We start from the raw sequence: 25,081 nt of genomic DNA on the forward strand, positions 1-25,081 counted from the left end.
CGCTGCTGTTAGTACAAAGAATTAGTCGGCTGAGGTGGAGTAAAACCTTGTAAGCGTCTATTTTGATTAGAAACAGGGAAAATAAGCATCCAAGTTGCGATCACTTAAGCTTTTGGGGCATTCATCAGTGGACAGTCTTTTATTGTTTCCCCCTCAACCGACAGATTTTACTCGGTGACTCGGCTATACTAATTAAATTATTCACGTATCCAAGTGGTGTACCGCTCAGCTATTACCTAGAATGTTATGGGCTCAAATCTTTCTAAGATTGGCGGGATTTGCGCTGCCGAAACGATCATCCGACGTGGATGAATCGGTTTTTTCGATTCTCTTTGGATTTTTAGAACGTCTGATTCTCCTCATCCACAAAACGTCTTGATGTAAAACCATTACACCCCATAAAATGTCATTAAATCAATCAGTCGACATACTAGAATTTGATCGGCTGTTAAGGAACTATTCTCCACTTTTAGCTGCATAAAACCACCGTACTCGACATCTTAACGCGATTTCGTTTTATTCTGTATAAAGTCATCAACTCGAGATTGTGCTAAATTTGGGAGGAGTTTTTCCCTAAATTTGTTGCCCTATCCAGTTTCACAGTCACTAGATGTAAAACTATACTTCCAAATGAGCTCTGTGTGTGACATGCTCATTTTAACACAAACTCGTAATGTATTCTGAGGTACTAGTGGCAAATTAATGAATACAAACCATTTGAGTGCAAGAAAATAAAAAGTTATGAAGTGAGAGCTTGTCGGGGTCGAAAGGTTATCCTTGTATTTCTGCAACTAGCTCGATAGTAATTTCAAGCCTGTTTCCAGTCTGGTGTACGGTACTGTAGACGATATCTGCGGGCGATTGTATGCAAACGTAGAGGGAGAACGGGTGATTGCTATTGATGTCTGTAAAAAAAATCGCACAGGAAGTTTTCCGCTTCAATAAAATTGGAGAGTAACCCCCGTGTAGGCGTCTTCCGATTTTATAGTAATCGTCAGTGAACTACTCATAAGTCAAACATCTATTTCAGTGTAAAAACTTCGTGAAATTGATAATTAAGCCTCAAAGCGATCCCCAAATTATTTCGCACGCTCTGACTAGAAAGTACGTTAAAGATGCCAGCTTCGAGAGTTGGAGATTTCCTCCATCGAAACATCTGGCAATGTGAATAAACTTTATTTAAGGAATTTTTATATTTACTGTTGAAATCTCATCAGATGTTTATAACAGATGCTACATGAAGTTTTCTACAGAAGGCGAAAACATCTTTTTGACTAATGTAGTGCTACTCAAAAGGCCTATGCGCGTGTAAAATAGTAAGCTAACTCACGGAGTTGGGAGAAACATTTTTGTACCGATTTCTCCCACTAAAAGTGTGATCACATAGCTTAAATTATACTCAGGTGCATCACGTTGTCAAGATTTCTTCTCGATCTTGATCCATTTTCGCGTGGATGACTTCCTACAAATGTGGGCTATTCCTATTTTAAAACAAGCACTATATTTGTGAAAAAAGGTTGGGACTACAATCCTTCAGTGCTTTTTACTTCTATTTGCGTGCCAATGGGAGGAATTATTTAAGTGTATTTATTTGTCTATCATCAAGGCCATTACACAAGGGATGAACCGGACACTACTGGAAAGTTTCAAGTTTTTTGCACAACTAAATGCATTGACCACATCTCTGTGTTTAGATGAACCACACTGAATATGGTACAATGACTGATACCACCTTTCAGGTTTGCATGTGGTATGGCTTTTCTGTGGCTGAAGTGAGGTGTCATCCTGGAAATGAAACTGGTCCGTGCTGAAATGTCGATTAGCGCTTTGGACACTGAGTATTTTACGAATTTATGAGCACTAGTATAATACTATTAAGTAGGTCCCCAGTGGCCAAAAAGCTTGTACCTAGATATCCTTCATCCAGGTAGTTCAAGTCATATGATCCTCTCTGTTGGGTTGATTAGCTAATCCAAATGATGAGTTATCAGACAGAGGGGCCCCACTGCAGTAGGGATTTATATTTTTCTGGGAAGTGAACTCCTTGTTTGCAGACTGTTAGGGAGCTCAAAATTTTGGCTGAGACTTTATCCTTTAAGAGTCTGTGTTGAACGGCACCCCGGAGCTCTTCAGGAGCAGTCGCAATCAACGACAAATAGAGAATCTGAATGACCCGAAGGCTGGGATCCACTTGACTGACCAGATTATCACTTTTTAGAAGAAACTGAAAAACAAAACTTACTCATTCTGAGTGCTTTTTTGAAACATTTGACAACATTCATTCAGCAGTCTGACAATGATCGCGGGGGTAGGCTGACATTGATCAGTGAACACATCGCACCAACATAATTTGCCTTCAATTGTGGGAGTGTGCGACACGGATGATTTTCCCAACAAGCACCCTTCGCTGTCACAGATTTGCTGGCAAAACGATCTGTCCGCATATCCTGGAGAGTTTACTGAGTAAATAATCTGCCAAGGTAATTCGAGTTTTGAAATTACCCTTGTCCTTTTGTAAAAGTACCACGGGGCGCAACAGCTGATTAGAAGTGTCTCGAACAAGTAGGAGTTGGAATACATACGTGGAACTACTTCACGTCAGCCGTAGTTAATCTGGTTGGGTATCTTTTCGGCAAACATTAGTTTGTAAGTTCGCCTCTCCATGCGAGTATCTGTCTTTTTCTTCTGAGTATGTGCGTTTGAATTCACATTTGGGAATGGAAGGCAAAAGTGCTTCGGTGATTCACGAAGATGCAGTGCTAGTCTGTCAATCCGGCTGCTCCAAAACTTCATTTATAGCCGCAGTCTCTTATGCCTTACTTACTGCCCTCTTGGTGTCGAAATATGTCCAAGGTATTGTTCCTAATAATGGCTGAATTTTATTTGATGTCCATAATGGGATTAGGCAATCTATCAGCGGTCTTTGTAATTGCACCGTGCATTAGAAACTTTTGAGTCCATTATAATGTTCTGATTTCGCTCCAACAGAAGAGAAGAGTTCACAGATTGACTAGAAGATACACGGAATTCATTACTTACGATACATTTTTACGGCTAGTTATTGCCCTTATTGTTTAAAGGATCCCGAATATTCTTCTATCATCTCAATTCTCCACAGCTCAGACCCAGTCGGAATACAAACGACCCCCAGTTGTATTGTTCGTACATGGGGAATCCTACGAATATGGTTCTGGAAATGCGTACGATTTAAGTGTTCTTGCGGGCTTTACCGGTGCTGTCTGCATAACACTCAACTATCGGCTTGGGTTGTTGGGTAAGTCCGTTTTGTGCACATTTTTCGGATTACTGCATCTATCCTTAATTCTGATTGGTCGATAGAACTCAAATATGCAGAATTTGCTAAACCGGAGAACATACAAGAGAAGTTTGACACAAGGACTCTGTCTTCAGTTTTCCAACATGTTCTATACATTCATAGAGCGTATAACGATGAATACGGTGAAGCTCCTTTATAATGACCACATCTGCGGAAATGAAAATGTATTCTCATAGGATTGGAAAAACCTCCCCTACAAAGTCAGTGTGTCCCTGACATGACCTTGCTTCCAGGACGGCTCGTTTGTCCTCTGTGAAAAATGAATATATAATGTGTCATGTGAACGACTCTATTAGTTGCTCTCCCGAACAAGCTTGAGGATTATTGTAAACTCTTTGTAAAGATTATTTTTTCAGTCTGTCAATGCAGTACGGATGAATGCAAGTTGCATTTAGTCTCATACTGAATTCACACTTGTTAGGAAGCCGGTTATAGAACAACAGCGACGCTTGGAGGTGAATTTAATGCACATAGACCTCTGCTTCAGTCAGTATATGTGTGTGAGGATACAGAGATGTCTTTTCTCAAATACCACTGAAAACAATCGAACTAATGTTTTTTACGTTCCAGAAATAGGGATTCATGTTACAGACGCATGGAGCTGTGAATCCTAGTCAGAGTTCATTATGCTGTTATTTCGTTGATTCAGTCAGGTTAATCAACGAAGAGAAATTAGACCCACACGGTTTCTTGATCACCTGGTTCGGGTGTTGAATCATGGGTTGCGGCATGTTTCTCAAATGTTGCACCACTCTGGTTGTCCTAGACCAAGCCCTAATACTTTGCGGTAAAAGATCTGAGACAAAAGTTTTGGTTGAGGGCCTCCTGTCCAGATCTGGGTGCACTGTCAGTAGCTGAGCTCACATAAAGGCGTAAACTGTAAAAATACCAATACCTTTATCTCATACCGGCCCTCACCAGGTACCACCAGACCGGCCGCCTTACTTGCTGCGCACAGCAGGATTGTATGTGAAAAATGGCTACTGCCACTGTCGACACTTCCCATATTTTTGCAGCATTATCACCCAAACCCATTCCCGTCCCGTTTAACGGCTGTTCTCCTGAAGATCCCAGCCATGGGAACGAAATGACCAATGTCACGGCAGCTGTCCGCTTCTTAAATTTTGTTTTTGTCTCTTAACCTTGACTTTTCGAATGCGAACTCTGAGGTAAATCTGTCAACAGGCTTTTCTGACGCGCTCCCTCAATAATTTGTCGATGTAAATATGCTGCATTTCTGAAACCTGAGTACATGGTTTTTGAAAAACTATCAAACTTGCGGCACGGCTACGTAGAACTTACTGTCTACAAACCTCATTCCGTTCTAGATCTGCTCCAGTGGGTTGGTGGTTTAGTTCTTTTTATGGCTGTCAGCTACTTAAATGAGGTTTCTCTACTTGACTGGGTCCTCATTCACCTTCAAGTTGTTTGTTATTCAAATCTCATAAGAATCCATGATGACATTGGATCCTTGACGCTTTCAAGCATGATATGAATGTATTTCCTTCTTGCTTTTTCCAGGGTTTCTTTCACTTAAAGATGGACAGAGTAATGGGAACTTTGCTTTGTTCGATTTGCAAGCCGCGCTGCTATGGATACGAACAAATATTGCACGTTTCGGGGGTGATCCTGAACAAATAACGCTCATGGGTTATGGACATGGGGCCGCGCTGATCCACCTATTCTCACTGTCCAAATTATCCCAAGGTAATTCACAGATCAGATAAAACCATCTTCTATTCACTAAATTTTACGTGTCATTTTTGTCTTGATAGCCAGTAGGATGGCCGCGTGCAAATGAAAGCAAACTTAAATGTAAATATCAATCGGAAAATGTTTGGGACCGATAGGGAAGTCATCGTTTTAGAGGGGTTTGGTAAAAATCGACGGATATATTGCTAGGCAACGTTTTTCAAGCTTTTTCCAAGCAAACACTAGGTACACGATTGAAAACAAAATGCAAAACTTAGTCACAATAGTGTATCACCCTTATCGCGTTAGGACCGCAGTAAATCACGAAGTCTCGCATATAACGACCAGAAAGCAAGCGGTTCGAATGACTGCATTGCAGATGGACAACTCAAGTCGCGAGGTCGCACAGTGTGTCATTGCGTCACGAACACTCAATCTGAAACTGTCTCTATTTCTCGAGCGTTTCAAGGAAGATCAGAGCGCAGCATTTGTTACTGGACAGAAGCTTTTAGTATACATTCATGCAAAGCCGACTGGCTCGGCTTTTCATTGCAGCCCGAAATTAAGCGCGGTGACCTGTAGGAAGATACACGAAGTCGCTAATCAAATCTATGAGGTAGAAAGTTTGTGATTTGGTGCTCACCACATGACATTTGCACATTGTTGCCATACTAATTCCGAGTCCTTCAAGGGTTTCAATCGTACCACTCACCCAGAACTTCAATATTTCTTACACTACTAGTGAGTAGCGACAAATGTTGGATCGACTAGTGTTGCATTGTTCCCCCTCAAGTATGACCTTTCGGAAAAGACGATGGTTGTAAAGGTTTAGCTAAATGCTTACGTAATCTCAAAATCATCTCGCAACGAGGAGCATTTCAAATCAAAACGGGTTTTCGTTTCACAAGGGCTTGGCAAACAATCGATAGTTTTTAATTGGGCAACGTTTCGCTTTTGACACAAAAGATTAATCAGGCCAACTGAGCAGGTCATCAAGTCGGCCAGGTTATAAGGTAGACGGGGAACCAATCAGTAAGTCCTCCTCGGATTATCACACTAGATCTTTGGTGTGTAAGCAAGCTGATGCTTTTTTTGTTTTTCTCGCCCAAATTTGACCATACGGTAGCGATCAAACAATTTCTGTGGGGTGGCGTTGTTTGGATTTTCGAAGGTGAAAGACCCAAACGATTCACAAGCCAATCACCATGTAACTAATGACCTTTGAACAGTGTTTCAATTGGTTTAATCAATTTCTGCGGTGAGCTTAAAAAGAGCAAAAACGACAATGTCTAGATTTGTTTTATAACAAAATCAGTACATGCACTGAGCTCAAAATGCCTCGCACACCAAAGAGTTTCAACATCTGAATTTTATAACAGCTCTCTTTCGAACTTGAAAATTATAGTACATACGCCCCTAAATGTTGATCTTCTACGAAGGAACAACTCTCAGGGCTCGAGCATCACTAGTCAGCAACAGGATGTTTCAGCTAAGTGTCAGTATCAGTCATCTTAGAGATATTTACGGAGTACTAACCCCCTCAAATGGCACCCACTATAATACATACTTCTGCAAAATGGTCGGTAACTCTCTGCCTGTGTTTGGTTTCGATTCCTTGTTTCTAGCATACAGCTTGTGTCTTATTACTTATGCAATGTGCTTACTTTTGATATTTTTTCAGAATGGAAATTAAGCACTTGATGCTTTTTTACTTATCAATATCAGCTTCTCTACTCTCGTTTTCGTTCGATTTTCAAAAACAGAAATCACCTGTCATGTTCAGGTGGTATTAAAACATAGCATTTGCTACTTTTTATCCGCCGTAGGGTTTGGAGCTCATGGCATCAGGCGGATTATTTTGCTCAATGGCTCCAGTTTGGCTGCCTGGGCTACCTCCGGTTCAGAAGAACTTGTGATGAGAGAACTGGCAAAGCAACTGAATATCACAGATGCCGTGGAGTTGGAGAACTCAAGTCAAATGAAACGGACAGACAACCAACCTGCCCCGATTCTCGGTGATTCCTCTAAACTGACGCCATTGAAGACACACTCCGAGGTCTTTAAAGCAAATGCTGCATCGGTGAACCAAACACAAGTACCAAATAATACTACTAAACCCAAACGACCGTCACTTTCACAACTACTCGTCAACCGACTCAAACAGTTGTCGTTTGATAACCTTGTTCGATTACAAAAAAATCTTACGGCACTACCATGTGCCGAGCGTCTGGGTCCAGTAGTTTCGAAGCATTTATTCACAAGTCTTCTAAGCAGTGATAAATATCTAAAATCCAGAGAGAAAACGGAATCAAACAACAACGGAAAGCCGTGGACAAGTCTGTTTTCCAAGGTTGACCTGATGATTGGATTTGTTAAGCAGGCAGCTGACAGGTTTTACTCACGGTCGAAAACGCATGGAATTGAGTCTTCGAGTTTGCTGCAGTGTCTTCATTTTATGTACCCACAGAATCAACAAGTCATTTCCGACGTGCTCCAATATCTGTACAAAGACTTTCCAATACAGGAAGTGGGCAATACTGACCCCAGTTTGGAACATCCTGACCACCATTTGGCGGTAAGCTCATTTGCGATTGAAAGTTTGCGCATTTTTAGCCTAAGCATGCATACCTGACATGTTATCTTGTCATCACTTTGTGTCCTGTGCGTTCACATCCAATAGCAAGAACGGGAGCTTCAGAAGATACAAAAATTCACACCGTTCAATACTTGCATGTATATGCAACCTAGTTGATATTGTGCATTGCTTTAAGTACAAACTGTCTATGACATCACTGAAGTTCTTCGGCGAGCTGAGTTTTGATGAACAGTGAGCACGACCATCAATTGGTCAAGTTCATTGCTCCCACCCAGGCTTTTTTGGCTTCATCGTCGTGCTACCTAGCTGTACTTCTTGCGTTTGAGGTCGCACCAGAGAAATCCGTCGTCATTCCGGCAAGATATTTCCCTCTTTTTCATGATGTGTCAAATGCTGCACAAGTAACCATGTTTCTGTCTTCAGGCGGCTTAGTCGAGAAATGGTTAATCTCAACTTATGGTGCGAAGTGACAAAAAATTGTTGGAGGATACTACTACTTATAAGGTTGCTGAAAACTCTTCGACATCACACTAGCAGTTTCGACCAACTTGGAGCTCACAACGTTGGCACAGCCCATGCGTTTTTGCTAGCCCTATGCACTGCCTGAACACAAATAGTGAAATACACTCACTTGCAGACTAATTTTGTTGTGACAGTGGACTCACACTGAATGTCAACTGAATCGCTCGTTTATGATTCCCCCCTCAACCGAATATGCTGCACAAAGGCTGTCTCATATTTCAGTTGTTATGATATACGCTACATCTCACTACCTTGTTTAGACGGAACACGGGGCTCACAATAAGAAACAGATGTTACTGCCTTCCAAAGGACTTAAGTGGTCCCGCAAATGGGCTATTGATTAATGGGTATTTCTCTTGAATTGTGCAGCGCGTATAACCGAGTGTGGTGTACGAATCGGTGACACAGGTTTCTGGAAGGCTTGAAGCAGTATACGTTTAGCGCCGGGTCCTGAAAAATTGATCTCATTGGAGCTATAATAAAACCTGCCCAAATAGTTAGAACAAGGATTAAGCATTCTTGATGCGCCTCCTTTACTATTTACGATGGAACTGAAAGACTACTTCGAAAATGCAAGTTGAAAGATAATGAAAAAGAAAGTGGCTAGAGGGTTTCCATGAAGTCCTTTTTACGCGGCCAGGTAGATAAAGTCTACAGGATTTCCATACCTCAAATGGCGATGGTACACACGGTCTGAGAGGATGTTCAACTGCTTCAAAGACGGCGAATCAAAGACATTAATTTCCACAATATATTACCACTACTTCAGGCGTTTTGGCTTTTTTTCCATTCTTTGATGCGCACTATGCGCACGTACTATGTAAGCTAATGTACGAAAAATCGTCGATCGTGCATATGGATGATGACAGTTACTTCAGTAACCACTTGCTTAATTTATAATGGCTCGAAAAATTTGGTGTTTCGGAACCACAGTGCATAGTACTTTCGTGGTGGACCAGCTGGTGACAGAACTGTAGCAATATCCGGAATTCGGGAGAGCCTTGCATTTTGTCACCTTGTTAAAATTCTGCTGACCTGAAAGTAATCTAGCCGTGTTTCTCATAAGGGTAGAATTTAGGGTGAGTCCATGTGATGGTATGGCCTAATATACTGAAAGAATTGGAATTTCTGCGTGCTAATCAGACGATAATTGCCTTGATTCGACAGCGTTTGTTACAATGGACCTCGTTATTGTCGAAACTGCCATCACGCCAGCATCGCTTGAAAATTCCTACGTCTGTCCCAGCATGGTGATTCTGACTAGTCACCACAAAATCTAGGGTTGGGGTTTTGCTCTTGTTAGACCTTTACTTGGGGATGTCGCGGAACGTAGGTAGCTCGGTTGTTCTGGTTGCTAAAGCCTCATCGCCAATAGAGGCAAAATCATCATTGCACTGTCCGGTGAACAGACCAACAACCAAAGGCTCCTCGCATATTCCAATCCCTCTCGCACTCTCACAAGTCCCCCAAATCCCACCCAACACTGTACTCTACGTCCTGTAATGAAGACCAGTAGTTAAAGACGACCCTTAACAGATCGGCTGAGCCCAATCCACCGTCTTGTCCGACTGACCATTAAAACAGGCAGACTATGTGCTCAGGTTTCAGACTGCAATAAAATTTGTGGTTGATCTAAGCACTGAGAGTAAGATGTAACATCTTATGGGCACGACGAAGGTAGTCTAAATTTGGACCGAGAAGAGGAGTGCAATTAAGGTGAGTTAAAACAAATAAAGTCAACCGTTTCTTCAAGTCGAAGATTATGAACTGCTAGGTCAATTCAAAAGAGCGTAAAATAACGAGTTCATCGAGCATTTTGGTGAATTTTTATCGGATAAACTTTTCAAAAGTAACAGTAACATTTTGGAGCAAATAGTCTCATCAAGATAGTGGGGATAGATAGTAAAGTTCTACATACACTTTGAGGACAGTCAACCAATGAAACTGACCCTAAGTACGTGAAATAAGCAGAATACGAAATTACTTTCAATATCACCCCTGGTTTTTTGAAATGCATCCAGTGGCTATACACATTCTGTGCCGTGTCGGAATCAGAACTCATGAATTTGACGTACAAGGCCGACGAACGTCAACAGGGCTGTTTAGATTTTCCGTCAGGGCTTCCAAGACAGGTAATACCACGAGGTTTGCCACCTCACTGGACATTGCGCCACAAGTTGAAGGCAGTTGCTTATGGTCAGTACGGTGCAATCATGGATGTTTCAAGTTAGTTTGACTCGAACGGAGGTTCGATATACCATGCTCACTGAACGAACCTCCAGATAATGACTCGATTAAGGGACCATTTGCACGAGACAATAATTTTTCTTGGCACAATAGGGAACGCCTTACAAATGAATGATCCTTCCAGTCTACTTCCAGCTTGATGCCGCTCCCTAATGTACGTACTTTTCAGAGTTGTGAACACACTACCGCGAACAGAGCTTGCGCGAGGCAGCACAGTGAGACTGGTGACTCATGCGCACAAATATTCCCAAGGATGTTGAGACATCCTACCGGTAGAATGCATTTAGAAAGCTTGCGTTTCATGTAAGGATCAACAATCCTTACAAGTATAATCCCACTGAGTCTTAACAGCTCAAATTGTTGGTGTGGAAAGACGACCCCTCTTCCTCCCTTGATTGACGACAAATTTACAAAATACGGAGCGTTGTTGAATTCTGCGCTTTTTTACTGATATCCATGGCGTGGCTTCTTTTGTGTTGCGAATAATTATCGACTGATGGAATTATCATCCGCTGATTAATCTAGTTACTTTTAAATGTATATATGGTCAGCAACCGGATCGACCAGTGTACAATTGATTTTTAACGATGGTTGACAGGTACACGCCACAGACTGTCAGAATGTTGACTAAAATCAGGGCCTTTTAACTTAAATTCGCAAGTAAAATCACCTAAGCCGGATTTGAGGAAACTATGATCAAATCATTTTCACATGAAAGGTCACCATCCTGCGAAACAGGATAAATAAAACAATGTTTTTAATTTTCTCGGACCGCGAAAGGGAGGAAGAATCGAACTAGACATCGTTGGCAGAACCCTGGTGGATACAGAGTAGCGGTGAAATGACTTCATGTAATACAGTGTCTTTTAGGTGAAGGGGCATTGATATGTTGACTGCTCATATCGACCCAGTTCAACGACCTCCATAGTTATTTATTGTTCTTGAGTGAAACTACCAAAGTGTACTTCAAACAGCATGTTAACTGTTTTGTGTTCCATTCGCTTGTAGCAAATGCTCACCATTCTCTCTGATGGGTTCTACCGAGCTCCTGCTTTCCAAACGGCATCACTTCATCGGAAACTTTCGAATACTGTTTCGGCCGAATCGAAAGTTGCTGGTTCGAGAAAAACTTTTCTGGCTAGTTTTACACATCAGTCGACAAGCGCAGATCAATCAGGAACGTCTGAACTCCGGTCAAAGAAAGTTTTGCACGGTCCTGGCTTTGGAGAAGACTTGGCATACGTACTTGGAGCTCCATTGGTCAGTCCAAATAGGGTAGACCCGTTTGACGGGGCATATTCCAGATATGATGCCACCATATCTCAGAACATGCTCAATTATATTGCAAACTTCATAAATACCGGGTAAGCTGGCATTAGAGTGTTCAGATATTGGCATTGACTTGCATTATTTTCCAACTTGTGTCTATCAACCGTGATTCTAAACAGTTCACATCATACTTACCTTGTGTTAATTTACTAATCGACCATTTGAGCAATACAGACGTGACATTGTTTATACACACTTCACTTAACTGATCATCCGCAGGCGTATCAGTTGTGGACTACAGTGTGTACCTGTTTGTTTTTTTGGTTTTCAGAGCGTTGTAGTCAGTTACAGAAGTTGTCATGAGCGACTGGTCAGTCTGCGAACTTCCGTTGAAGATTTTTTTGTTTCCCTAAAATCAACACAGAAGGCACTGTCCAAACATATATATATATATACAAATGCTTTCTATCCACATAACTTAGGCGTGACATGGGTCATCGCATGAATATGACGAATATTTGATTTAATTATCGGAAGCCATAGGGGCCGTAATTTCTAGTCACGCAGCCAAAACTATGGCTGGATTAGAGACAGATACGTAGTAACTTCCCATTTTTGGCTACAGCACACAATTTTTGAAACCGGTTCATCCGTGATATGTGCAAACCAAATACAATCAAATACAACCGGACTCGGTGCTCGAACAATGTGCCTCTCCATAGCTCCCAAAAGTGTCGTCAATTCTAATTCCATTCACAAGGTGGCCAGTGGGATAACAGGACCAAAACCATACAAATTTTCCGGTTCGCTTTTTGGTTCTGGTATCTAGGCTATCAAATCAAAGGTTAAGCTCGAGACAGCATGGTTACTTTAGTAGGAAAGGTCTCTTTTAGGTTTATCAGGTAATCTAGTTAGTGATTATCCCGGAGAGGAATAAGGCAATTGTAGACGGGTGTGTTACGGAGAAAGAACCTGTTGCCTTCAGTAAGCGAAGAAGGAATGTTTTACAAGTTTAGTCGTAAAAATTAAATGCAAATATGCTCTATTATGAGGTGAGCTGTTTAGAGAGTTTCGTCAACTAAGATTTTCTAACTAACCCACTTCCTCAAGTCTTTCATTCTGATATTGTATTTTGATATTTGCATTCTAGAAACCCAAACAAAAGCCTGCGGAAGGATAACAGCGAAAATTCGTCAAATTACTGGCCGGAGTACGACGATCACACAAAGGTCTATTTGAATATTGGTAAGTTACCTATTCCCTTATACCAAGTACTTATGAACCGCTATAGGCAACAGCGATCCGTACTAATAATGCACTGGGAGCTCAGTTCACTTAGTTCACATCAGTATTCGTGGCACCAAAAAATACTGATGATTCAGACACTGTTATTCTAGGTATATAACCGTCGTATTTGTCAGTGCAAAAATACCACCGCAGTACTCCATTTCGCAGGGGAATTTTCCTGCCAAAACATGCTGGTAGCTAAACACCCTTGCTAGGTGCGATTTAGATGAAAGACAGCAATTCAAATCCAAAAGCAATATTTGGTGGTTCGCACAGCCATTGAGGCTGTTCGCACAGCATTTTGGCTAAAATTGGCCGAAAAATCCAGGGAATCTTGCAGCACCGCACTGAAGGAAACATCGGTGTGCTAAACTAGTCAGCAATTTGTCAGTTGCAAGCACTCTGAGTTGTGCAGCATGAATCTGATATTAGAACAATAGTTCCACCACTCTTCAATATACCAGACAGCCCTTTCACCAGTATCTTCTTGGAGTGTAGTTTCAGGTCAGGACAGTCTCACATCGTATGCGTTGTGAAATTTTTCATTCCATCAAGGTGGATTCTCCACCTAGGCACTTTTGGTTGGGGCCTTTCAGAAGAATTCCCAGTATATCTCAGTATTCAAACAAGGGATATAAAACGCCTCTCGGGCTTCGTGTAGCAGGTTGTTCTTCCGTTAATATATATAGGTCAACTCACGCCAATCATTGGACACTGATACGTTATGGAACTTGTAACACACACTGCTTTAGTATTTGTTTAATTCTGTCCGTCATTTCCCAACTCGCTAGATTTATTTGTATCTCAATAAAATCCTGCGTAGATCTGTTACACTGGTGTGTGTGTGTGTAGAGTCTTTACCTTTATTTTGTTCCTTTACGACATTTGGATGGGATTCTAAAGATATCTTTGTGCTGAGCTCGTTTATTCCAATAGACCAGCTCTTCTGATGAACACGGACTCACGAATACCTCGACCGTTTGGACATCCGAGTTCTACATTTTTGCATCTCATCCATTCTTGTGATATTTACTATGAAATAACTGCATCTGGATTACTATTGCGCTTCGTTAGGTAATGCATACCAAGCCACGAAAAAACATGTGCTGTTTCCAATGGTAAAAAATACAGTGTCCCAGCGATATTCCTTCCTTAGCATCATGAGTAAACAACTGTGTTTCGTTCCAGTTACAGGGGGCAGGAGAACGTTTTATCCTGTCCCGAAAGGTTATTTGTATTTCTCTCTGCTTGCAGTCAGACATTTTTCATTCCAGGCTCCAGAAATTCCCGTTCAGACGTCAAAAGCACTGATTTCCCATGTACTATAGAACATGGCAGCCAGGACAAGAAGCTACCTATCTGGACAGAACTGCTTCCAAGACTAGCCGGGCTCCCAAGTACAAAAAAATCTCATAATCCGACACAAAAGCATGAGGAAAACTCTGAGTCCATTGAAAAACACCAGAATACCACGCTAGGATCACCATCCCAGTCCCAGAATTCGGGGAGCCTACAAACTGAATTCGAGCGTTGGTTGCCTGTTCCGGGAAGCATCCAGTCATACCTGTATTTCTTTCACCTGCGCGATAGGCAGCGTGCATGCAGTGGCACTTGCGTGTCAACGAACGTCACCTATTTAACAAGTGCAAGGGTGTTTCTACCAGATCATGCGTCTGAGGAAGACGACGGGGAGCAGGTATCTGGTGGTCAGTCGTTCCAACCAATCTTCGACGATTATGTGGTTCCGAAATTCGAGGTTAGTTTTTACAACCCCCATTCATAACTCTTCTTGAATTCAAATATATTCGTTCTCTTCTAAGAGGGTGGGGTGCAACTAAATTTGTCTTGTGTGCTAACAACTACGGTTATAACATTATGAGTGACCTTTTTGCCTGTCAGGTCTGTTACGTTTGGTTCAGTAAATCTTGTATTATGTACGGAGACTCTGGTGACAGCACCACTCAGTTAGGACTGTTGACCACTTGTTGAGCGATATTTTCACAACGAATGAAACTATATCAGTCCCGGTAATCCGTTCCTGGTGCATGTTTTATATGTGGCGCAAATCAGAAAAAGATTCCGTTTGAACGGTGGGATAGTTTTTCGGTGTGCTTTATAAGGATGAGATGGAAAGAGGAATCCATGGCTAGGGTTGATCTGTTTGTTCTTTTCTTGGTTCGCACGGTGCCGTTACACCTTCCGTTGTTTAAAAAAGGACAAACTATACAGTAAAATACAAAATGATATTGCGTTAAGAAGTTCAAATTTTTTGTCCCGCATCCTTCCGATCGGTGTTGATCTAATGGGAAGTGGAAGGCTCAGTGGAATCTCGAGAGAATTCTGAGTATATTGGATTGTATTAGCGAGTAGCATTGACGTACTTCAAACTTTATATTTTAAAAATACTGGTAGAAACATTTGTCGTTTTCAACTAAGTGGCGGAGTATGAGAGCCGTTTAACCACCCATGGCCATGGGGTTTGGAGTTCAACCAATGGCTGAAATGTCGCGGGTTCGTAACTCTCTGAGTTTCTCGAGGTGCGCACTACTAACAATTTCCAGTAAGAAAGAAACATTTATACGGTTTCGCTCGGTTTTTCAGAATAGCTTGGCCTCACTGAGGGGACAAATTCTCAATTGAAGACCAACAAATTTTCTCACGCTCGTCCTGATTTGGTGTTAGTTATGTAGCTTTACAGTCAGACGAATGGCTCATTTTGGCCTGTATGATGCCCTTTGCGCTGACGAGAAATTTCATCCATTCGATTTCAACCTTCATTCTGTTAGTACTGGCCAACTCTTCGGGAAGGTTTAAGACATTTTATGAGTTTCTAGCATTTTGTAGCCATTTTCTTAACGGCACTGTTCACTATCACGTAGCAAGAATAAGGAAACGGCACCATCAGAACCATCTTAATCCGTGGAACATTTGCGGTCATTTCCATTAAAAACAGAAAGTGTGACAATCACATAGAAAAAAGATCAACAAAGCGCCTTGGAAATGTCTCACTTGTTCACCTCTCAAGAAGGACCACTTCCGAGAAAAAGATGTCATTCGGTTGGTTTATTCATTTTGCCCTAACGTCATTTCGTCTCAATAAGTTCAGACAATGTCAGTATGGATGTATGACACTAGATCGCACATGAGTCTAATAAAAGCACTTATTCAAACAAAGGAATACTCAGAAATATCTGCTAATAATAAACACCTAAGTAATTTACAGCTTGAAACCTTAGTAAATCTGAATAGGGACTGACGATAGACAATTTTTTATTCAGAATTCCCAGTTCCTCAATTTAAACACAAAGAAGTCTAGTGAGCCACAATCTAAGAAGAGAATTACTCGGATCTACCCAGAAACTTTTTTAGCAATCCCGCCGTCATATTCGCACCAATTTGGATTTAACATTTCTGGAAAACATTACCCATGTTAGTAGACGGTAACTGAACTTGAATGTACACGAAGGAAACACTGAACTTTGCATTGCTGCTAAGTTGTCATGGGCCTCACCAGACATCCATTTGCTAATTATCTTAGTGTGAATTTATTGACGTTAGTCCACATTAGCAGCTAAAGAACTGAAAATGTTCTGTATTGCCTGCTGGCAAAAAGCATGTCCGGTAACCATAGAGGGTTATGTTAAACGAGGTAACCTAGTATACGGGACCCCTGAAGCCCACTTATACGATAAGTGGCAAGAAATGAAAAGTGCGATTCTGGCCTTGAACAGTCATGCGTTGAGTTATTCTAACCCTTCTCCAGATGACCAATTGCAAATTTCAAACCACATGAAATAACCCCGACGCCTCTTTTTGAATCATGAACAACAAAGTATTACCATACCGGGTTGAATTCCAGTTGCTTGAAGAACATTCTGAAAGAGAAGTTGACCTCGGGGGTCCTTCAGATGCTTACTCTCATTTTTCAAAATTTTTGAGGAGTGGAGCTTTACTCCCCACATCGGGGGAATCCACTCTCACGTAAAATCGGAATACCTAGTTTTTGAAAACTAATGGAGTCAACCTGGCTATTAAGGTATTTCTCAAAATTGGCAATGGACGATCTTTTGAAACACCACCACCTGTGCAAAAAACTCTGAATACCTCCATATTCACTCACACGTGCCCACAAATCTGTGACTGAAAAGAACGGAGAGCATTCAAAAACGTTTTGGCGTGTCCTGCTGCACAAGCTGTCTACCGAAGCGCAGACCGTTCAGTGAATCCCAACTCATCGTTAAAGTGAGGGAACATTGGGTTTTCTGAACATCTATACACTAACTATCGCTAGGCACTAACCTGGATATTTTTGGCGTTCTGAAGTCCCACAAAATAAACAGAGATTTTAAGGTTTATCTGAAAGTAAAGCTTGATTATCATTCAAAATAGCTGTGAGTGAAATTCGTTAAACATGAGATTGAACGACTGGGACTTGAAACTGTAAACTAATTCTACAGCCATTGTATCCGCGACACTACGTCTTGGAAAGTTTTTACTTTCGATTTTCAAGCAGTTACTCAGGCCGACGTACACTGGATGATACTCAGTGGATGCATTCTTTCTCACGTTCCATATAATGTAATCATGTAATGTAATGTAATTCCAAAACATTACCAATAATGTAATCAGTTATTCTTCCCGTAACTCGACATGTAGGGCAAGCAGCTGTTTCAGCTTCCTCAAACCGAAACCGTCCCTTCAAAGCGAAACGTCGGCGGACAATCCGAAGCGCTCTCGGCACAGCAGAGACGTATTGAATTCAATCCCATTACGAGAACGGCGCTTCTATGGACCATCGCCACAGGTTTGACTCTCTTCCTTCTGAACGCACTGGTCTTCATAGGAATCTATTACCAAGCACACAGACTGCGTTCGGACCATGCAATGTTCGAAGACGTGCCAGCTATTAACACTCAAAACAAGACGCCAGCAGGACATCTGAAACGTGTATCGGAAACTCGATCGAGTAAAGTCAGTGATGTGACTGCATCCAATTCGGCCTGCGTTCCTCAAAGAAAGATCGGGAAACCCAGGCCCAACTATGTATTACAGGGTGGACAGAGCGCAATCGGTAAGGTGTTCTTGATGTCGTACACGTGTGATGTGATTTGTCACTGTGCAATATGGCACAAAGAACTGAGGGACTGCAATAAATAGGAATGATTGTTCTTGCCGGCGTTCACCCTGGAGAAGTTACAATAGAGAGCAGCAGGTTAACTGGTCAAATCACAGACGCGTCTACTTACTGATTAAGAGAAGTGAATGCGTTAATACAGAACTGAAAACTCACACCTCCACTGGTTTTCTTTTATTCAAAGATGGATTTAAACTAGTGAAAAGTGTAGGGCTCCTCAGTGTGGTGTGGCATATTTCATAAAATGTGCTTTTTCTGAACGGCGATACTTGAAATAAAAAAATCTGGGTGGATTGCTTCCTATGATCATGTTTGCAGTATAACAACTATTGCAGGTTGCTCCAGACCGATGGACATCAAAGTTGGTTCTGGCAACCAATGCGTGTATCTCTGTGTTCATGTCTCTTCTATGAGCCCCATACGCTTAAACAGAACTAAAGTTCAACAAATCAAACGACACAATTTGAAACCTGTTCAAGGAAAGCATATTACTGGCGGTGGTTTACATTAGATTGAAACCGTCGAGCTCCACAATGCAAGTGACATCGAACAAGCACCTGCTGAATGATTGCCGAAACACGATACAGCGCACACACAGGCTCAGGTGCATCAAGATGTCCTAAATAGTATTTAGTCTACTCTACCAAATACTCCCTCAAATCAGGCACATGGCCTCCTCCATCAACCACTGCCTACCAAAGTTGATTTTAGCTTAGGTGCAGTTCTTTCACGATATTTCCACTGATAATGCTCCTTCGTGGCGCAACATCGACCTTACGAGTGAAAACCAGAACTTGTGCGAAACCCAACATATAGCGAAAACGTTGGGATCTGAACGGCATCACGATGGCCGTGCCAAAGATTCGTAAAATTGTGTTTTCGTTAGTCTTACTCTCCCCACACAAATGGTTGCCAATAAATTACAATAAACAAATTCATTTTTCTGCCTTCACTGAGCACCTCTAGAATATGTCTCCGTTAACACATGATCGATTTTATCTGAAAATCGGTTAGGTTTTTTTATAATCCAGCGGATGACAATGTGACCTTCTGCAAACTTGTTCATGGAAATTGTGAAAATCCACTTTCTGGGTGAACCATACATTGTTAACCTGAACAAGTGGGTTGATATTTCTGCAAAGTTCGTTTCTAGTCAGAACACCATAACTTGACGAAAACATCCGTTCTTATGTGGTTTCACGTGCGAAGATAATACTATTCCTTAACAGGTTGTTTTACGAAAATTCAAAATTGTTCCATCTCCAACTCTGAGTAGCGGCGGAGAACTGCGTAATTCACTACATGCTGTATGGATGCAAAATTCATTGAGTACTGAATATGATCCAACTCAGTCCTCATGCTTGCACAGCAATCAGTAAATGAACGGTTGTCCTCACTATGGCAGATCGGCGATTGATGCAATCGCCGCGGACATCTATCGCTACTGTGGTACAGAAGTGACATTAGATTCTCTGTCTAGGACAAAACATAGATTCTCTTAGACAGATCATCTATTGCGAATGGAAGTTAATTGTGTGCTCATCAGTGTTTAATCGTTAATTACTCCGAGGCACTTCCAGGATCTGGTATATTGGGTAGTTGATGCTAAATAAAAGACCTCGAACAGTTTTCAAGTGAAGCGAATCGACTACGTTCTTTGATCTATCACATAATAGGCTATATTGGCTAGCCTACGGAGTTCAATTGCTAGACAGCGTCTTCAATGCATTATCATCACCACTGATGGCTGTAACGGAGAACCAAAGACAACCAACGCGGAAATTCAAGAATGAACTACCTAGCCATGAATCTTTGGGAGCTGTTGGTTCCGAGGGAGGAGACGCCCGATGCTGAATATACGTGGCAATCGGCAAAGTAGTCGACCGCGCTGGTGTATTAGAGCTACCTTCCCGCAGCTACATTAGTTCTCTTTCTCACTCCAACCAAACAATTTTATGCTGTCCTAGAGGACGAAAAACAAACCGTGTGTTGTCTAAATGTAACAAAACCTCGAATCATATCCATATTTTTGTCTAATTCGGCAAATGAGAGTACAGACTGCTTGAAGGACCATGGCCGATTTGAATTGTACTTCATCATACGGGTCCACATGGTAAATGAATCTGGAAACCTCAATTCCACATCTCTTTCTTGCCTATTGCATTTGACTTGTTGTCGAAATTCAGACACCCCACCCCAAGAAGGTCCCATCTGCTTATCGTCTATTCCTGTTTTCTGTGGGCCACCACCAAGCATCCAATCCTCTCTTCTCATCAGAAATCACTCCCGTGAAAACCAAGTACTACAATTGCTTGTGATGATTTTTTATACCTTCTGAAGTTCAGGTTCACTTTGTTTGCTTAAGCGTTTTTATTGTTCTCCAGAAGTCTGTCATTTGTTGCATCGTTTTAGTCCCTAAATCTGTGTACGTACAGCGACTTTGTTGGACATATTTCATGAATCGACAACTTAGTAAGTTATGATATCTTAGGGAATAACGGTCTTACCAATATAGAAACTTGAAGTAACTACGTCATAGCCGATAAGTCAACATCTCTATCCGTATCTATCAAACGTTTCTCCGCGGTGACCAAGATATTTGTGCATTCGCTAATAGTGATGCCGAACTCGGTCAGTAACTCAGTATTTAGGGTAATACCCCTCAACGGAGATTGTCAAACTTGGAACGCACGCACGAGGTTGAGACAGAAACGAAACGGGTGAAATCACTAGTCAAGAGATCCCAATGGTAATCCACAACTAGGGTAGGCGCCGAAAATCCTGACAGTTGTTGATGTCCTAGCATGGGTTGAGCTGGGCGGCAGAACGTTGAAGGCAGACTCACATCCATGTCTGATAGACTGGCCGTATCCCCAGTAAAAATCGTTTTTGTTAGACGTTTTCCCCCTGTATTACTTTTAAACCAACTACAATCGTTTTCTATCAGTAACCAAAACAATGAGTTCTTTGGCAAGCTACAAAACACGGTTTATCACACCAATAAAACCATCTTTTCGGTCATGGAACTTGGCAGTAACGAGACAAGACGAAATGCTTGCACCTACTTATTGTTGCGTTCTCGGTATATTACCCAAGTTTCTAAGTGGAAGAACTGTTTTGAATACCTGTTAATACCAAGTAATGCCGAACAGTTTTTCCAAACATCACCGGTTGTTGTCCGACGCCTCCATAACCTCGAAATTTGAATTTGGCATCATAAATCTGCCCGTCAGTCAGGGATACAACGTAGACCATAAGCTCCCCTGACTAGAGCTACTCCACACACGTATTGGGTTCCTGGTGGACTGCCTCAATATACAGCAACCAGTGTACATCGGACTTTTGAGCCTTCAGTTCGGCTAGATTGTTCGTGAGACTCCTTAAAAACGATCTCGTCCGATGAACCGTTCAGTTAATTAACCAATTTCGTTGGCTGTATGGTAGAGAAATTCATATAGTCCCCGGGAATCACGAAGCTTCAGCCGACTCCCATATATCGGAGTCCTAACTAGAATTTGACTCGGCTGTTCAAATTCTAGTTCAAAACTGAACTCTGATTACGCTTTTGGGTTCACTTACTACGTTTGTAACTACCAATAATATATTTTGATGAGGAACTACCTTCTTCCAAATGCCTAGCATGTACCTGTAAACCATCTACTTATGTTGAGCACACTCATGGGGAATACTTAACCACGACAGACGACCTTTTGAAATGTCCTTGTGAGTACGCGGCCAGTCTGTCTAATGACAGTAACTTCCCTAGGGTTAGGTGAATTGTCCACAAGTGAGTAAAGTTGCAGTGAAATACATGAACTGAACACTTCAATATTTTAATGTCTTTTCTAGAACACGAGCCAGTTAACTGTGAGGACCAGGGTGCGTCGAGTACCCCACTCACTCCCCTACCTTCTCAACCACCAAGGCCATCAGATGGGGGACCAACGGCTACCATCAGTCCTATTCCGCAAACACAAGGATTCCAACATGTATCGGATAACGCAGAATACAGATGGCAATCAAGCAAACCCATGGTTGACCTCAGCACTCTCCGTCGTATGCAACTGCCATTTCCAGCCACTCGAAGTCACACACTTGTGAACTCGAGTGATGGTGCGACTCAGCAAGTTTATTTCGGGCCATATTGCGCATACTGACGTCTGATACGTAGCCAGCAACACTGAGGATGTCTGGATCTATTAATTTGCTAGCCCTACGCTGAAATCTCAGATTTCCAACTGAACAACTCATGTTCCAGTATTTACTTCATTGTAACCGGACACAATTGAATGTAATGAAATGGTCCTTCATATTTTAAACGAAGCAATATGCACATGACATGGTTGAACCATGATTCTATATTGAACTTATAATATAAACCAACCTTTGCTAAATACATGTATGCAACGCAGACTGTCTTATCAACCGTTCTAGGGTCCAAAAGGAAATGTCCTGAGTCGATAATTTAAGGTTAAGTTACTACGGTTGAGCAAAATTATACACATTTCGGCTCTTTGACAAGCATTAAACGGACATTGAGTTGAGTCCATTTACGCCAGTTATCAGGTTGTGTAAAATTGTTCGTCGGTGCAAACCTCCGGGGAACACTCAACAAAGCTTAAGTTAGCCGAATCACCTATTGATTAAACAGGTGATGAATGGCCTTCTGTTTCCCGTGGAGTACAACATTTATGACGTTGATGGCACCACCGTAGGCGTCCAACTATCGATACGAACCACGAAATGTTTTTTATAGGGACCGATCACTGTATAAACAAAATCACTTACCAATCTTCGAAATGGCTGACTAACCTCCTGAAGATTTTTGTGTTGTGGTAACCTCCTTCGCTGCCAGGTGACTGTTAAAAGGTTGAGATCTCCAGCAGTGCTCTTGCGAGATTGATGGCTTCTTCTTAAACTGATGGTGCTCAATTCTTAGTTTAAGTTAAGCGACACATACGGTAGTGCTATTTAAGGCAGGCCACAATGGACGGATAATAGAATACAGTAATTCGCAGCACCTATGTCCATTGTACTGAATAAAATTTCTTCTTCACACTTCCTATTCTAGACAGGTGGGGGAACACTGAGTTACTCATTCGTAACGAAATAGATTTCAGAGACTGCCGACCGTTAAAACTCGTTTCAACTGGCCTCCTCAACGTGTATAAGAACCACAATCTCGCAGGTCTAAGACACTTGTGTTCAAGGTGACGGGCGCTGGACTGTTTTGAGGATATACACACCCACTGCCCCCAAAAGATAACCTGTTCACACTCCAACTTTTCGTGTCGCAACGAAACTACACATTTATTGATTACTTCCCATGAAACAGTACGGAAAAATATTCACGCTGTGAGCGAACGAAACTGGCCCAAGGCACAAAGTTGTGATAGTCCTTCCTCGGTTGGTACACTGAAGCCCATCTGAAATCTTATACTGTTTTTACGTTGAATCCTGAACCCTGCAAAACAGTCTTACGCGTGTAGCGGACATTTCCATGTCCCCTCAACCAACTTCACTTAATTTGTCCAGTACATGGGTGTTTACTAGATCCCACGACTTACCTGCTACACAAGCACACAAGTCACCTGACATACGCCGTTCCACCCGCAACCTTGACCGACTACAAGTCAGTTCCTGTCTTGTACGCATCGGAACGATTCATATTTTATACACACATCAAACTTTCTTATATATAGGAAGCGACAACACAGTCAACACGCATGGACTCGCGCGCGCGCAGGGAGCAAGTAGTCAGCTAAACACTTCAAGTCCACGGACAATCATGGAATACGTGTAGCAGCCAAACTGTGGAGAAAACACGTTCCCACCGTCCGGACTTCCATCAAGGAACTCTCACATACGATAAGTTCCTTTATTGACTTGCTCCCATTTCGCATTGTATTCATTTTTATACGTGTCGCAACCACACTAAATATCTCTATTAGTGCACATATGCCTTCTGAATTGCATTATGCTCATCATCAGCTGAGCACTAATACGCGCACAACGTGCACAGGTGACGGAGAAAGCCACTCTAAGTTCCGATCAGTCGCCATTCGGAGCAATACACCAGTAATACATACTGGGGCTTAAAAGTTACAAGTTAACTTCACAACTGGTTCAGAAACCTGAACTTTAACCACAATGTCCGAATTGATTTGGATGATGCAATCTTGAAACAACGGAAACGACTTTCAATCGAGGGTCTAGAAGTGATTTTTATACTTTCTCCGTCCGTTTGGATGAAATTAGGCAGAAGGCGTTGGGAAGAAGCAATGATATACTGCCTTAAGGGTCTATCTCACCAAGGTAACGCTTCGATTTAATTTAGTTTACTAGCCATAAAACATGCACCAAGAATGTGTTAGTTTCGGTCATCGGAAAATGGGAGAACGATATCGTACTGGAGGCGATGGAGTGATCCGTTAGTTTGTACCGCGCCTAAATGAACCGGATAGTGTAGGCAATATCCTTAACACACTAGCGTCGTATAGATCACCCCGTCGCAATGCACGCTATCTTTGACAGATAAACTGACATTAAACCGGTGCCATAGGTGTAAAAGACTGGAAAAGCTACCCTGGCCTTTCCTATACGAGAAGGAATCTCTTCTTCAGCCACTCCACCGGAACATATACGAAACGAATCGATCTGCCACGCCATTTGGCTCGTTTCTACGCGTGAGGTTCGAATTAGATTCCACCAACTTTTGAAGTATTCTACACTCTGCGGGTGTAAAGCGCACAAGAAACCGTGCGGTCGGATTTCCAGCCCCACTTCAATAACAGCTGAAGAAAAATGATGCGAGTGGATAACCTTGTCGTGCACATCTGAATATCATGAACACGGGCGACGCGTCCACATGAGTTGCCCGCGTAAGGAATAGGGACACACACGATCACAAGGCACGATCATCATCATCATCATCAAAGACAGCAACATCAGTGTTGGCACTGATGCATCACCGCCGTACAACCATAAGGTTCGTCTA

General features: G+C 42.0%; 1 protein-coding gene across 1 annotated transcript; it reads left to right on the forward strand.

Moving 5' to 3' along the window:
• Positions 1–3,080: 3,080 nt before the first annotated feature.
• On the forward strand, positions 3,081–22,240 carry T265_14470 (hypothetical protein; the record flags this gene model as incomplete). Its single annotated transcript, XM_009173800.1, has 8 exons — positions 3,081–3,274; positions 4,859–5,044; positions 6,856–7,604; positions 11,403–11,758; positions 12,814–12,908; positions 14,225–14,706; positions 17,607–18,021; positions 21,934–22,240. Coding segments are annotated over 8 exons (2,781 nt in total), but the record flags the coding sequence as incomplete, so codon positions are not given.
• Positions 22,241–25,081: the final 2,841 nt, after the last annotated feature.

This window comes from Opisthorchis viverrini (genome assembly GCF_000715545.1).
Source record: "Opisthorchis viverrini unplaced genomic scaffold opera_v5_199, whole genome shotgun sequence".
Taxonomy (NCBI): domain Eukaryota; kingdom Metazoa; phylum Platyhelminthes; class Trematoda; order Opisthorchiida; family Opisthorchiidae; genus Opisthorchis; species Opisthorchis viverrini.